Raw genomic sequence first — 15030 nt, 5'->3', positions numbered from 1 at the left:
TAGGCGCCTGTATGTGTCTCCCAGGAAAAGTTCGCACAACACCAACATTCTCTCAGCCCTTATGCCCTGGTCCAAAGAACAGGCCAAGTGGAGACTCCCTCCCTGGCCCTGGAATCTGGACACAGTCTGCTGCTTCCTTGGATGTTAGGCTATCTGACCTGCTCTTCCACCGTAGCACAGCCCCTCACTGCGGCCATTCATTCACGCAGACCCGTCCCTGTCTTTCCATCCCACGTTCTGCAGCTGGCAGGGGCCTCCCCGTTGCTGGTGGAGAAGCTTGGCCTGGCAGCACTTGGCCAGCTCCATCACCATCCTTGAGCTTCCTCTGCACCATCATGCTAGTGAAAAGAGCACAGGGTAGACTTGATGGTGGATTAAACACTCACTCAGCCAGACACGGCAGTGCATGCCTGGAACCCCAGAACTCAGGAGGCAGGCAAGCTTGAGAGCAGTTTGAGGTACACGGGAGGAGGTCTCAAAAGCAGCACTAAACCAAATGTACCGACTTTTGAAATGACAGTGTAGTCCAGTTTCTCTTTTGAGTTTTAATGTTTGCGAATTTGACTTTAACTTGATCAAAACTGGTCTTTTGAGCCGAGCACGGCAATGCACACCTGTAGTCCAGCATTCCAGAGGCTGAGACAGAAGAACTCTAGGCCAGTTGGGAGCCCACAGATGCTGTGTAACAAAGAGAGAAAACTTGGTTGTCGCATGGTTGTCAGGTGCCATAGACAGTTCAGCCACATTTGCCAATCTCTATTTCCTTCTAGTGGATCAGAACACCTTTTGCCAAAGTAAATTTTAAAAGTTTTCTTCTGAACCCACAAATACATGGGAAGAACTTCAGTGATGTACCTCAGATATGGTATTCAGTAAGGATTCATGAACCTTCCACATCACAGTATATACTACAAACCACAGCTGTCTGTGACCGCAGCTCCAGGGCATTAATTGCCCACTTCTGGACTCAGTGGGCACCGGTTCCTACATGTGCACCCCCCACATATACACATAATTAAAAAATAATTTGGGGGTGGTGGTGCTGGAAAGATGGCTCAGCGGTTAAGAGCACTGGCTGTTCTTCCAGAGGTCCTGAATTCAATTCCCAGCAACTATATGGTGGCTCACAACCATCCGTAATGAGATCCGGTGCCCTCTTCTGGCCTGCAGGCATAAATGCAGGCAGAACATTGTATACACAACAAATAAATAAATAAACCTTAAAATAATAATAATAATTTTTTGTAGCCAGGCGCAGTGGCGCACACCTTTAATCCCAGCACTCGGGAGGCAGAGCCAGGCAGATCTCTGTGAGTTTGAGGCCAGCCTGGTTTACAGAGTGAGATTCAGGACAGGCGCCAAAACTACACAGAGAAACCCTGTCTCAAAAAAAACTGAAAAAAAATTTTTTGTATTGTTTTTTCGAGACAGTGTTTCTCTGTGTAGCCTTGGCTGTCTTGGAATCACTCTCTTGATCAGGCTGGCCTCAAACTCAGAGATTCTCCTGCTTCTGCCTTCCAAGTGGTAGGATTAAGGGCATGTGCCACCACTGCACAGCTTTAAAAAAAAAAATGTTTTTTAAGAACTGTTTTCCTAAAGCTAGAGACCAAGGGACAGTTGAATGAGAAAGTTCTAGAAATGCTACTTTTATTCATGACAAGGCGGTAGGTGACTCTTTCCGGGGATACTATTTTCGTTCACCCAAGAGGTAGAGAGCAATGGCAGATCTCAGAAAAAATTCTGTCCAAGTCCATTTTGGTGCACAGTGAGTTTATTAGGGTCACTTACAGGAGTATAGGCAACTCAAAGGCAGCTCTATTACCAGAAAGACCCTGTGCAACTCAGAGGCAGTTATCCCACCGTAATCTCCTCCCCAGCAACCGTTTGCTGCTCACACATCAAGAAGGGGCCTATGAGCATCGTCTCTACATGAGGGAATGACAATAGTTCTGAACTCCTGAGGGTCTCCTATGGGTGATCACTGCTTCTCTGCTTCAAGATGGTAGTGATCATGGGGAACCCAGAGGAAACAGCTACACAACACTGTGTTGGGTCCTTGACTGACCACCATAAAAAACCATAGAGAACTGACAGGATATAGAAGCCACTGTAAGCATTGGGCAACAGGCAGTACAGAACTGAGAATCTTGAGAGAGGAGAGAACAGGTGATGTTGCCTATGTTCTCTCTAGCTTTCTGTTTAGAACGCTTCTCCGATATCCTCACAGGGAGGAGGAGACCAAACACAGTGTAGTGATTTTGCTGTGCTGAGGAGGTCAAAAGCAGAGCCCAGAGCAACAGGAGCAGCTGCATTGGTAGACTATGATGCTGCCTGTAACTCCAGGTCCAGGGACTCTGACACCCTCTACTGGCCTCTATAGGCACTGCACTCACATGCACAGCACCCCCCCCACACCTCATATACCCAAAACTAAAAATAAAATATCTTGGGGGGTGGGTGGGTGCAGAGGGATGTTATGGAATATTTAACTATGTAAAGATGTGTTACATTTGTTTATGCTGTGGAATATTACTTCAACTGTGTAAAGGTGTGTTGCATTTGTTTATGCTGCATTTGTTTAATGATGTAAGGATGTGTGTTTAATTATGAAAAGATAATGTTGCATTTGTTTCACCTTGCCTGCCTAAGGCACCTGATTGGTCTAACAAAAAGCTGAATGGCCAATAGCTAGGCAGAAGAAGGATAGGCGGGCCTAATGGGCAGAGAGAATAAATAGGAGGAGAAATCTAGACTCAAGAGGAACAACAAAATAGGAAGAGAGGAGAGAATGGGGGGTACACGCCGGGGCCAGCCAGGCAGTCGCCAGACAGACAGACACAAGAGGAGAGAATGCGGGATACACCCGGGGCCAGCCAGGCAGTCGCCAGCCAGCCAGCCAGACACAAGAGGAGAGAATGGGGGGTACACCCGGGGCCAGCCAGGCAGTCGCCAGCCAGCCAGACACAAGAGGAGAGAATGCGGGATACACCCGGGGCCAGCCAGGCAGTCGCCAGCCAGATACAAGAAGCAGTGAAAGTAAGATAAATGGAAGGAAAGAAAAGTATCTACCTTTTGCCTTGGGGCTTTTTAAAGAGAAACAGGTTAGTTTAAGTTAAAAAAGAGCTAGCCAGAAATGAGCCTAAGCTAGGCTGAGCATTCAAAACTAATTATAAGTCTCCATGTCATGATTTGGGAGCTGGTTGGTGGCCCAAAAGAAAAAGCCTGCTATAGAGGCAGGTGAATCACTGTGAGTTCCACAGTGATAATTGATATTCTGTCTCAAAATAAATAAAAATCTTTATATTTTTCTTTAAAGAAATGGGCTTATTTCCAGCGTACTGAGCTGTATCTCAATCCTATAATTATTGATTCATACAATTATCTTTCTACATTTTGTAATGCTGTGGTGTCCTTTTTTAAAAGTATACTGACTTTTCCCACACAAGATTATTTTAAGATATTATGTAATCAACATAACACAAAACCTTACATATTAATAAAAAATATACATGCTGTCCTAGGGTGTGGCTTAATGGTAGGGAGGGGGAAGAAAGGAGGGAAAGAGGGAAGGTGGACTGGAGAGATGGTCGTTCAGTAGAGGAGTTGCCGTGAAAGTCTGAGGACCTGAGATCCCTAGCAGCCCTGTAGGCACTGGACACTTACAATTCCAGTCCTGGGGAGGTGGAGACAGGAAGATGGCTGGGGCTTTCTGGACAGCCAGTCTAGTGGAGCTCCAGGTTCAGTGACAGACTCTGTTTTAAAAATTAAGGTAGCCAGGCAGTGGTGGCGCAGGCCTTTAATCCCAGCACTGGGGAGGCAGAGGCAGGTGGATCTCTGTGAGTTTGAGGCCAGCCTGGGCTACTAAGTGAGTTCAAAGAAAGACGCAAAGCTACACAGAGAAACCCTGTCTCGAAAAACCAAAAAAAAAAAAAAATAAATAAAATAAAATAAAAATAAAAATTAAGGTATAAAGCAACTGAGGAAGACATCCAATGTTTATCTCTCTGACTTTAAAAAAAAAAAAAAAGGAATGAAGAGAGGATGGATATCCAGACTGAAGACTGGAGAGCACTCAGATCCTGAAAGGAATAAATAAATCACCCTTTTTAATTTGTGTTCCAGCAGGCTACAGAAATGTGTAATGATTAAGTGATTGATGTTGGCAGCCTGCTTATATTAAATACTGTGAACAGAGAACTCACTGTCTCTGGAGGTAGATAGAGTTTCCCATGCTAGCTGCTGAGACTTTGCTCCAAAGCAGCAACCTCTGAGCCCGGAACACACTGGAAGACCCTGAGCTGGGACTGAAAGTGCCTAGTGACCCCACAGAAAAGGAGGGTAGCCTCATGGCATCTATCTGAGCCTAGAGGATAGGGAGGGTCAAGACTGGGCAGGAAACATCAGGGCTGGATTCTCTTTCTTTTTGTTTTGTTTTTTGAGACAGGGTTTCTCTGTGTAGCTTTGCGCCTTTCCTGGAACTCACTCTGTAGACCAGGCTGGCTTCGAACTCACAGAGAACCGCCTGCCTCTGCCTCCCGAGTGCTGGGATTAAAGGCATGCACCACCACCGCCCGGCTTCAGGGCTGGATTCTTGATGAGAGCTATGTGGGACAATGGGTCTCTTGAACAATGGCAGGGGATGGAGGGGGTCCTCTCCAAGCCCAAGCTAGCCAGAGCAGATACACCATGGAGCTGGCTCAGCTGTTCTTCCCGAGCTCACTCACGGCCTGGGAGATGCCTCCTAATGTGTTCATGCATATCAACCACCACATAGGGCATTTGACCACAATTCCTTAGATTTCGGCCTGTATCAGGTATCTAGGTGGACTCCTCCCTCATTTTATTCTCTTGGAGTCAAACAGTTTGCAGTGACCATGTGCACTTGTGGCTCACAACTAAGAGTGGGTTAAGATGGCTTATAGACAGGCATGTCTCCTAAGGATGCCTCCCAGGACTTGGACACTTAAGTCATCCAGAGGTGAAGGAGAAAGGGGCTTTGCACATGCCAGGCCAGTGGTGAGTCTTTTCCAATCAATCATCCAAGTTACAAAATGTAAACAGACTTGATACTGCCCCCACCTGAATAGAATTAAAACTCTTAGGCTGGTGAGATGGTGCAGAAGATTAAAATACCCACTGCCAAGCCTGAGGACCTGAGTTCCGTCTCCAGGATCCACAAGGATCTGACTCTTAAAAGCTGCCCTTGGAAGTGCATCGCATTACTCACGCACAGCCCTCCACCCACCCGTGAGTGCACACACAAAATAAATTTTAAAAATGTAAAAGAAAAACACTCTCATCAGCCAGGAACTTGCGTTCCCATCACTTAGGAGGCTGAGAGAGGAGGAGGCCAGACTAAGCTATATAGTGAGACCCTGTCCGCAAAACACAAACGAAAATCTGTCTCCTTGAAAGATGCGGGTTCAATTTACTACACTATGGATGTTTTTTCACTCATGAATGGAATTGTATTTATCAGAATTCTAGTTTCAGGGACTATAGTGGCTAGTTTTGTGTGTCAACTTGACACAAGGTAGAGTCATCAGAGGAGCCTCATTTGAGGAAATGCCTCCAGCTGTAAGGCATTTTCTCAATTAGTGATCAACAGGGAAGGGTCCAGTCCATAGCAGGTGGTACCATCCCTGGGCTGGTGGTAGCACATGCCTTTAATCCCGGTATTTGGGAGGCAGAGGCAGGCGGTTCTCAGTGAGTTCAAGGCCATCCTGATCTATAAAGAAAGGTCCAGGACAGCCATGAGAAGCAAATCAATAAGCAGCACCCCTCCATGGCCTCTGCATTAGCTCCTGCCTCCAGGTTGTCTGAGTTCTTGTTCTGACCTTTTCCAGTGATGGGCTATGATCTGGAAGTGTAAGCCAAATAAACCCTTTCCTCTCCTGCTGCGGGCCGCAGGAATCTATCATAAGAACTCAGCTGGTTATGACAAAGCCACTACCTGGAGGGATCAAGGAATTCCTTCAGAAGAAGCCAAATTCCAGGGAGTTTTTGGTGTTATTTGGCTTGTTATATATCAGCTGTCTTCTGTTATGAAAATCATGTGTGCCTCCATAGTTTTCCCAATTGATTTTTCCCTAAGAAGGGCTAACAGTATGGACTGATCACTCTCTGGACATAAACATTCAAGGTATTTGGAGAACAGCCTCAGGAAAGGCTTTCTTCCTCCAGCCCATCTGTTTCTCCCCTTTCATCTCTGGAATCAGATATCTCCCTTAGCCACTTTCAAGTACTAACAGAAATAACAGTCCAGACCACCACATTCTAGTCTCCCGATTTAAGGTAAATTCCACAAGGAGACACCGTCCAGGTCAGGTGGACCTTAAGTAATAGCTTTACACAGTTTAGCTCAGACCCTCCTTTCTTACAGCCTTACTAACTTTATAGACCTCTAACTCCTTATCTAACCACTTCTAGGATTATTTAGATAACCTTCTGCGCTGACAGCTATGCTCGGCCAGAACCCCAGTTAAAGCCTCCCTGTAATTATCATCATTGGCAGCATCTGGCCAGGTCCATCCCCAGATGGAAGAAAGTACCTTATCAGAGATACTTCTGTACTCTCTAAGAACAGACTTAACCAGCCTGGGCTACCAAGTAAGTTCCAGGAAAGGCTCAAAGCTATACAGAGAAACCCTGTCTCGAAAAACCAAAAACCAAAAACAAACAAAAAGAACAGACTTAAGGATCCAGGCTACCTGTTTGAGAAGGCCTGGTGGATGTGCCAGTTAAGCTTAACTTCCTCCTTTCCCAAATCTTACCTCTAGTTCCAGATCTCCCTTTAACTATCACCAGAAGCATCTAGTTGTACACAGGTTGCCTAGCAACTGAGCACACTTTCCCCCACCCTGCAGAAAAAAAAAGGCAGATAGCTTAGACAGATAGGAGCCACAGGAAAAAAGGAAGTTTTATTTTCTCTCATTGACCTAGCAATTTATAGATTCTTAACATTTTCCACCAATCACATTTAAGATTATAGTTGAGCACATAAGATCCCTCTTCTTAGATATTACCTGAATTTAGTCTTTAGTTAATTCATTTCACCCATCAGTCACTTCCCTTTGGGGTTGCAAATGATAATTAACGGTTATTGCCTCCCTGTGTGATTCTTATCACCCCTCCGTTTGACCCTGGAAGCCTGGCTTTGCACTGCCAAGGGATTACTGCTTGTATGTAAGTGTATATATACCGGGACTCCCAGGGCATGGGACAGAGAAGATTTGGAAGAATAAATGACTGGGGGCAGTGGTGGCACACGCCTTTAATCCCAGCACTCGGGAGGCAGAGGCAGGCGGATCTTTGTGAGTTCGAGGCCAGCCTGGCCTACAGAGCAAGATCCAGGAAAGGTGCAAAGCTATACAGAGAAACCCTGTCTCGGAAAACCAAAAAAAAAAATAAATAAATAAAAATAAATAAATAAATAAATAAATAAATAAATAAATGACTGGAGTAAGAGCTCTGTGTACTGAGATTCTATTTCCCGAAAATAGTCCTCGCCGTTCGTTCATAGTTCTCTCTCCTGAGCCCCTGAGATGTATAATATTAAGGCTGGTCCCTCTAACATTATACAAGACTCTCCAATGTGCTTTTGGTCATGGTGTTTCAGTGCAGCAATAGAAACCCCAAGTCAGGGCCCCAAACCTGTTAGTGTCTGCTACCAGTGAGTGCATCAGTGAGAAGTTTTGAGTTTTCTCAAGCTAATGCTGATAGTGGTGGAGAAAACTGGTCAAAAACTAGGAAGATGACTGAGTCATCTTTCTAATTCTTTTCAGAAAATAATTCTGCAAAAACCATAACAAGGCAATCAGAGAGAACACAGCTGAAACAGCAAGCCAAAGCATAAAGAGATGTATATACAATTTATATTACTATTATTATCATAATTTTTTATTTATTTTCTGAGTCAGGCCCTCAACTGTGTATCCCTGGCTGGCCTGGAACTCCCAGAGACCTATCTGTCTCCCAAGTGCTGGGATTAAAGGTGTGAGGAACCACACTCAGCCTCTTACAACCCTCTTGAACTCCACTTCCAGGGCATCTGATGCCCTCTTCTGACCTGCACAGACATGTATGTGGTGCACATACATGCAGCCCAAACACTCAAACACATAAAAATAAAATCTAAACGTTGTCCTCTGACTTCCACACACACACCATCTCTCCCCAAATTGAAAATAAATGCATATCAGGAAAAAAATATTTTTCTGTAACTTATTGTTAAGATTTAAAATTTTTTAGTCAGGGGTGGTGGTGCAAGCCTATAATCCTAGTAATTGGGAGGCAGAGACATGTGCTTCTCTGTGACTTTTGAGGCTAGCCTGGTCTACATATCAAGTTCCAAGCTAGCCAAAATTACATAGTGAGACCCTGTCTCAAAAAAAAAAAAAAAAACAAAAAAAAAAAAAAACCACAATTTTTGAGCCTTTATATATTTATGGACATTTTGTCTGCATGAATGTCTATGCACCACATACGTGCAGTGTCTGTGGTGGCCAGAAGGCATCAGATCCCATGGGATGACTGTGAGTCACCTTGTGGGTGCTGAGAATTGAGCCCAAGTCTGCTGGAAGAGCAGTCAGTGCTCTTAACTGCCAAGCCACCCCCCATTTTTAAAATTTTAAAAAGTATTATTTTTTGGTACCCAGACTGATGGCACATGCCTTTAATCCCAGCAGCTGAAAGTCAGAAACAGGCAGCTCTGTGTGTGTGTGTGTGTGTGTGTGTGTGTGTGTGTGTGTGTGATTTTGCCTTTCTATTTGTCCGTATACCACATATGTGCTTGGTGCCCTCAGAGGCCAGAAAAGGGTATCAATCCCTCTGGAGTTGGACCTACAACCTGATGTGGGTGTTCTTGGGTCCTCTGCAAAAGCAGCAAATGCTCTTAACCACTTAAGCCCCTCTATAACCATTTTTTTCTCTCTCAAGCAGAGTTTCATGTAGCCCTGGGTGTCCTCAAACTTGTTATGTAGTTAAAGAGAAACTTAACTTCTGATCCTCCCATCTCCACATCCCAAGTATTGGTGTCACAAAGGTGAGTTGTTTAATCTTTTTTTTTTTTTTTTTTTTTTTTTTTTTGGTTTTTCGAGACAGGGTTTCTCTCTGTAGCTTTGCGCCTTTCCTGGAACTCACTTGGTAGCCCAGGCTGGCCTCGAACTCACAGAGATCCGCCTGGCTCTGCCTCCCGAGTGCTGGGATTAAAGGTGTGCACCACCAACGCCCAGCCTGAGTTGTTTAATCTTTATTTATTTCAAGATAGGGTTTCTCTGTGCAGCCTTGGCTGTCCTAGAACTCACTCTGTAGACCAGACTGGCCTTGAACTCATAAAGGTCCACCTTCCTCTGCCTCCCGAGTGCTGGGATTAAAGGTGTGCATCACCATCGCCCTGACGAGTTTATATTTTTAAACCAATTTTGTTTTCTTGTATTCCAAAGAAAGCCATCTAAGGTTCACATGTTTCAGAGCTCACAAAATTTGCCCACTGTTGTTCCCCCCGCCCTTAGCACACCTCCAAAGGGCCAGAACTTCAAAATGCTGGCACAGTGCAAAGCTGTAGCTCAACAGAACCTGAATTCTATCTCAGGACCCCCAAAGGCGTGGCCTGGAAGACACGTGTACCAGTGTACCGACTAGTGTGGGGGACGCTGGCACAGGTTGCTCAGAAGGAACCTGTGGAGACCCGCTGGGATCAGTAGGATCTGTACTCCCTTCTCGCCACTAGGACAGCACCGGTGCTAGCATGAGGGGCGGGTGTCGCCTGCGCCCCTCTCCGCCCAGTTCCCCACTCTCCTCTCAGATTCCCATGCTCCTTCCCTCTGATCCCCAGCTCCCCCACAGGTCCCCACTCTTCCCTCAGGTTCTCTTCCTCCTCTCTCCTCTCCTTTCCGCTCCTGAGTTCCCCACTCTCCTCTCCTGTCTGGGTCCCCCACTCTCCTGTCTGCCTGGGTCCTCCACTTTCTCAGGTTCTCCCATCTTCTCTCCAGGTTCCCTCTGCCCTTCTCTCTTCTAAAGTCCCTCTCCGCTCCCTTATGGCCCCCACGTTCTTCCCGGCCCAGGCGCTCTGCCCCTCGTATGCCCATAAACCGAAGACTAGATCAGTGGCGAAGATCAGACGTCGCCCTCCATGCGCCGCCCGTGGGCAGCCCCGGCGGGTCCCTAGACTGGCCGGGCTCGGATTGGCCGCGGAGCTCGGGAAGTGCCGGCTCCTGGGACCACCGACCAATGGGAGCCAGGGGCGGGACCGCCGCGCAGGCGCCGGAAGCGGGGAGGCGACGAAGGGACGTCGCGTTGCCGCGCCGGGTCTCGAGCAGCTGCCAGAGCCGCCGGACGGACCGCCGCCCCCGCCGCGCCATGGCCGAGAGCGACTGGGACACCGTGACGGTGCTGCGCAAGAAGGGCCCCACGGCCGCACAGGCCAAGTCTAAGCAGGTGCCCAGCCAGCGGGGGGCGGCGGGAAGCGGCGGGGCCGCGCGGTGCGCTGTGGGTCGCTGGGCCAAGTCTGGGGAATCCGCCAGTGGGTGGGGACCCGAAGGGAACAGACGAGGGTGGGAACCTTGCGGGACAACAGGTGGGGACGAAGTAGGGGGAGAGACTGGAGCAGAGGGCAGCTGACCTGGGCGAGGCTGGGGCAAGGGTCAGGGGTTGGGGGATGGGATGTGACCTGAGCTCTGGACTGGGACGGGCCTGGGTGGGGAACTGGATGGAGATGGAAACAGGGATGAGGACAAGCGCAAGAGTAGGTCAGAGAACCTGGCTGGCCACTAAATGTGGGGTGGGGAGCAGGGTCGTTAGGCACAGGAGACTTGGGAGCCAGGGCAGGGGCAGACTTCTTGCTGAAGGTTTTGTCTCTACCTGGTATCAGCTTGTCCTGGCATCACTGGTGGCTTGGTGTCTATGAAGCCCACCCATGCGATCTCGGCCTATAAAGAGTGCTGTCTGAGGCAGTGGTGGTCTCCTGTGGCCGAGTGTCCTCTCCATAAGTACACTCTGCTTTCTTGAGCCCTGAGTTCTAGGGTACCTTGAGTAGTACTGACCAGCTTTGGCTTTATTTGCTGCATAGTCGAAGCCAAATTCACAGTCCTTTTCAAGGGAACTTGGAGTCATCACAAGTGTGTAGAAAGTCTGAACATACTACACAGATAATGGCTCACAGGCCTCTTTTCTGAAACATTATATTAATACTCAGTGACTGTGACCCAGGCATCACTGTTAGTGGTCCTGTTTCCAGGGAGACTACAGGGTTCTGTGGGGTGTGTCATCTCTCATTAGGAGTCATACTTGCTGAGGAAGCCAGGCCAGCATTCCACTCCTTCCTGCTTTATAGCAGGGTTTCGAAGAGAAATAGCTCTATTTTCAATAAAGAACCTGCTAGCATATATATATACACATATATACATATATACACACACATATGTATATGTACACACACACACACACACATATATATGTATATACACATATGTCCGTAAATATATAATTTATTTATTATAGTGCTGATATTGAATCCAGGACCTTGTGTATTTAATACTAAGCAAGTCTTGCCCCGTAACTGACACTGGCCTGGATTCCCTTCTGAGCCTTCTGAGTACTAGGATCACATCTGTGGGCCACCACACCCAGCTCAAGCCTGTTTTAGTGTAGAAGTGAGTTGGTTCTTTTAGCAGTAGCTTAATGCACATTATCTGGGTATTTGGGTATTGAGGGTTTGTGTACAGTGTACCCCTATTTCTTTGGGGACACATTCAGTGGATGCCTGAAACTGTGAGTTGTGCCGGATCCTGTATGTACTGTGTTTTTTCTACTCATATATAACATGACAAAGTTTATAAATTAGGCACAGTAAGAAATAGTAATAAGGGTTGGAGAGATGGCTAAGAGTGGGTAAGAGTGCTTGCTGCTCTTGCAGGGAACTCAGGTTTGTGTACCAACATCAACATGGCAATTTACACCTGTCAGAAATCCAGTTCTCAGGGATCCAACACCTGTCCTGGCCTCTGTGGGCACTGTATGAATGTGGCACACAGACATACATGCAGGCAAATACTCATACGTGTAAAATAAAAATAAATACATCCAAAACAGGGCCAGTCGTAACTAATGTTTGGGGGAAAAAACCTGTTATAAGAGTGCACTGTAATAAGAGTTGTGCATATGGTTTCTCTCTCAGGCTCCTACGTTCCTCCTCTTTTAGGGATGGTGTGAAACGATACCTTACCTAATTTGATGCCCTAAAGTGATGTGAATCACACAACCATTTTAAGGTAGCATTAGGCTCCTACATTATGATTTCTTGAACGTGAAGTCTGTTTTGGTGCCTTGGCAGTTCTCTGGTAACCAAAGAGGTTGCCAGGTAGATGAGTAAGAAGCAGGTAGCATGCATATAGCATGGGCACAGCTGGACAGAGGCATGGTTTATGTCTCAGTGGGGATGGTACGAGACCACATCACACTTTTCAGAACATACAAAATTTCAAAATTATGAATTGTTTATTATCTGGGATTTAATGTTTCTGAACGAAAGTTGACCATGGATTAACAAAAAACATGGAAAGTGAAACTAGAGCGGGGTGGAGGACACTCTTGTGATGAGTTTGGATTGTTTCACCCAGCACTGTGTGTCAGTCTTTTAGAACAGTTAGCATGTGGTTGGCAAACAGCTGCCCAAATTGTGCCCCACACTCCCCAAAAGCACCTTTTGATTGAAAACCACTTTCTGGTTTTCTAGGCCATCTTAGCAGCTCAGAGACGAGGAGAAGATGTGGAGACATCCAAGAAATGTAGGTACTCAAGTTTCCACTTGCAAAGCAAGGATGTGCTGTGGAATTGCTTGCCTGATGGTATGGTTGGGTAGTGCCCTGGGGACCTGTCAGGAGCAGAGACCGGCTACTGGGCAGCCAGGAAATATTCTTGACCTGTCGGTGCAGCTCTGGGTGGTGTGAGGTCAGCAGGGACTGTTAACTTTTCACCTTCCTCTCACCACTGCGGGAAGATTCAGATTCAGGGCTCTGAGGTCTGGAGTCCAGGTCAGCTGGGCCTGGGATCCTGTCAGTCTGGTTTCCATGTGAAATCCTTTCCCTCCCCGTGTTGACTGCAAACCATCTCTGCTCTGTTCCGCTCACATTGCCTCCAGGGGCTGCTGGCCAGAACAAGCAGCATTCCATCACTAAGAACACAGCCAAGCTAGACCGGGAGACAGAGGAGCTGCATCATGACAGGGTGACCCTGGAGGTGGGCAAAGTGATTCAGCGGGGCCGGCAGAGCAAGGGCCTGACGCAGAAGGACCTGGCCACGGTGAGGCTTTTCGCGGCTGTGGAGTGGGGCCAGGGGCCAGGCGCTTGGACAGCATAGGGAAGGTGGGCTTTACTGCACGGTAGCTTTGGGACCTTGCCCTAGCACACCCCCAATCCTCTGGGAAAGCTGGGTCAGAGAAGCTGTGGCCCTCTCTTGCACAAGACTTGTCTGTATGGGGGTACCAGGGACCCCAAACAAAAATGGCTGCCTGTGGGCACCTCTCCTGGCTTCTACAGCACATCTTATTGAGCTATAGTATGGCTAAGGTGCATCTTTTCTTCAGAAAATCAATGAAAAGCCGCAAGTCATCGCAGACTATGAAAGTGGACGGGCCATTCCGAATAACCAGGTTTTGGGCAAAATTGAGAGAGCCATCGGTGAGTGTCTTCCCTGGCAGTCTTGGACGAGGCATTGCCCTTCTGTGAGGGTGGCGAGGGCTGAGGTGGCAGGCCCCTGTCCTCTTGAGGCCATACTCCTAGACTCCTGCCTAAAGGCTGGAGGACTGGTGGATTGGTGAGACTCCAGAACCCTAAGGAAATGGTGTCTGGGTCCTTCTATAGCTAGCATCCAGCCAGAACACACTGCCCTCAGGGTGCCTACATGGCACACGCTTACTTCTACAGTGCACCTCCATGGAGGCCCAATGCAGTGTTCCAGTTCTGCTGGGACAAGATATCAAGATGTTTGTCTTCTCATCTTTTTAGATTTTATTTATTATTATTATTATTATTATTATTATTATTATTATTATTATTTTGGTTTTTTTCTGTCTGTTCTGGAACTCACTATGTAGACAAGGCTGGCCTTGAACTCAGAGATCTGCCTACCTCTGCTTCCTATGCATTAAAGGCGTGCACCCCCACGTCTGGCTTAGATTTTATTTTTTATATAGTCTCTCTGTAGCTCAGGCTGGCCTCAAACTCCCATCAGTCCTCCTACCTCAGTCTCCTGAGCTCTGGGATTGCTGGTGTGAGTCACCAGCCTGGTCCTCAACCCTTTATGAGATGTTTGGCTCACACTCTAATGTCAGATGTGAAAGCCACCCTCCCTCCGTGTGGAGGCCTGGTGATGCCAGTAGGCAGTGATGGAAAGCTCGAGGAGAGCCGGGAGGTTGGGCAGGTGCAGGAAGCTGCAGAGTAGTCAGCATCTTGCTGGCTCGTTTCAGGCCTCAAGCTCCGGGGGAAGGACATCGGGAAGCCTATCGAGAAGGGGCCGAAGGCGAAATGAACACAAAGCCTCGAAGCCAGTGGTTCCGGCTGAGCTCTTCTGGCTGGTCCCCCAGGACCACCAGCACTGCCGTGGGTCTCCTCACATGGTCAAACGGAACACGGGGGTCAGGCCTGTGTGCCCCCTCAACCCATACCTGCTGTCAAACAAAGCAAAACCTTGCAAAGTGATAGCCTCCTGGCTTTTTCCTCCCTGCTTTCTGACCTCAGCAGGGGTGCGGACCTGCACCTTCTGTCCCACGGACAGCTGGCTGCAGCGGGGAGTTCAGATCTGGAGGTAGAAGAACTCCCCGGGAAGTAGTGCCTGGGAGGAGGCGATGTCTTCTGAGAGCCTGTGTTCTGCTGGAGAGAAGCAGGGCCTAGCACTCTGCGGCCTCCAGTTCTCTCCACCGTAGATCACAGTTTGAGGGACGAAAGCACTTCCTTCGTTATCGTCTTATTATCTATGGAATTTGACAGTCCTGTCTGTCTGCTCAGAGAAGTGGGCATCAGTCAGCCTTGTAGT

At 47.7% G+C, this 15030-nt stretch overlaps 1 protein-coding gene and 1 long non-coding RNA gene across 2 annotated transcripts; one reads left to right on the top strand and one right to left on the bottom strand.

The window, feature by feature from the left end:
- Positions 1 to 525: 525 nt before the first annotated feature.
- LOC119087835 lies at positions 526 to 11387 on the bottom strand. The gene is made up of 2 exons (XR_005091317.1): positions 10861 to 11387; positions 526 to 678 (listed from the first exon to the last, which is right to left on the bottom strand). It is a non-coding gene; the product is annotated as an uncharacterized LOC119087835 (long non-coding RNA).
- Positions 10260 to 14696, top strand: Edf1 (endothelial differentiation related factor 1). The gene is made up of 5 exons (XM_028868771.2): positions 10260 to 10437; positions 12734 to 12785; positions 13139 to 13299; positions 13583 to 13676; positions 14465 to 14696. The coding sequence occupies exons 1-5, from the start codon at positions 10360 to 10362 to the stop codon at positions 14524 to 14526; spliced, it is 447 nt and encodes a 148-aa protein (XP_028724604.1). The 5' UTR covers positions 10260 to 10359; the 3' UTR covers positions 14527 to 14696.
- Positions 14697 to 15030: the final 334 nt, after the last annotated feature.

Source organism: Peromyscus leucopus, chromosome 4, assembly GCF_004664715.2.
Source record: "Peromyscus leucopus breed LL Stock chromosome 4, UCI_PerLeu_2.1, whole genome shotgun sequence".
Lineage (NCBI taxonomy): Eukaryota > Metazoa > Chordata > Mammalia > Rodentia > Cricetidae > Peromyscus > Peromyscus leucopus.
Note: the sequence above shows the minus strand (reverse complement) of the source record. Positions and strands in the feature narration are given on the sequence as shown.

Excerpts from the sequence above, each read along its gene's own strand:
- Edf1 (XM_028868771.2), top strand. The coding sequence starts at position 10,360 with ATGGCCGAGAGCGACTGGGACACCGTGACGGTGCTGCGCAAGAAGGGC. Across the intron at positions 10,438-12,733 it reads CACAGGCCAAGTCTAAGCAG|GCCATCTTAGCAGCTCAGAG; the intron begins GTGCCCAGCCAG and ends CTGGTTTTCTAG. Across the intron at positions 13,677-14,464 it reads CAAAATTGAGAGAGCCATCG|GCCTCAAGCTCCGGGGGAAG; the intron begins GTGAGTGTCTTC and ends GGCTCGTTTCAG.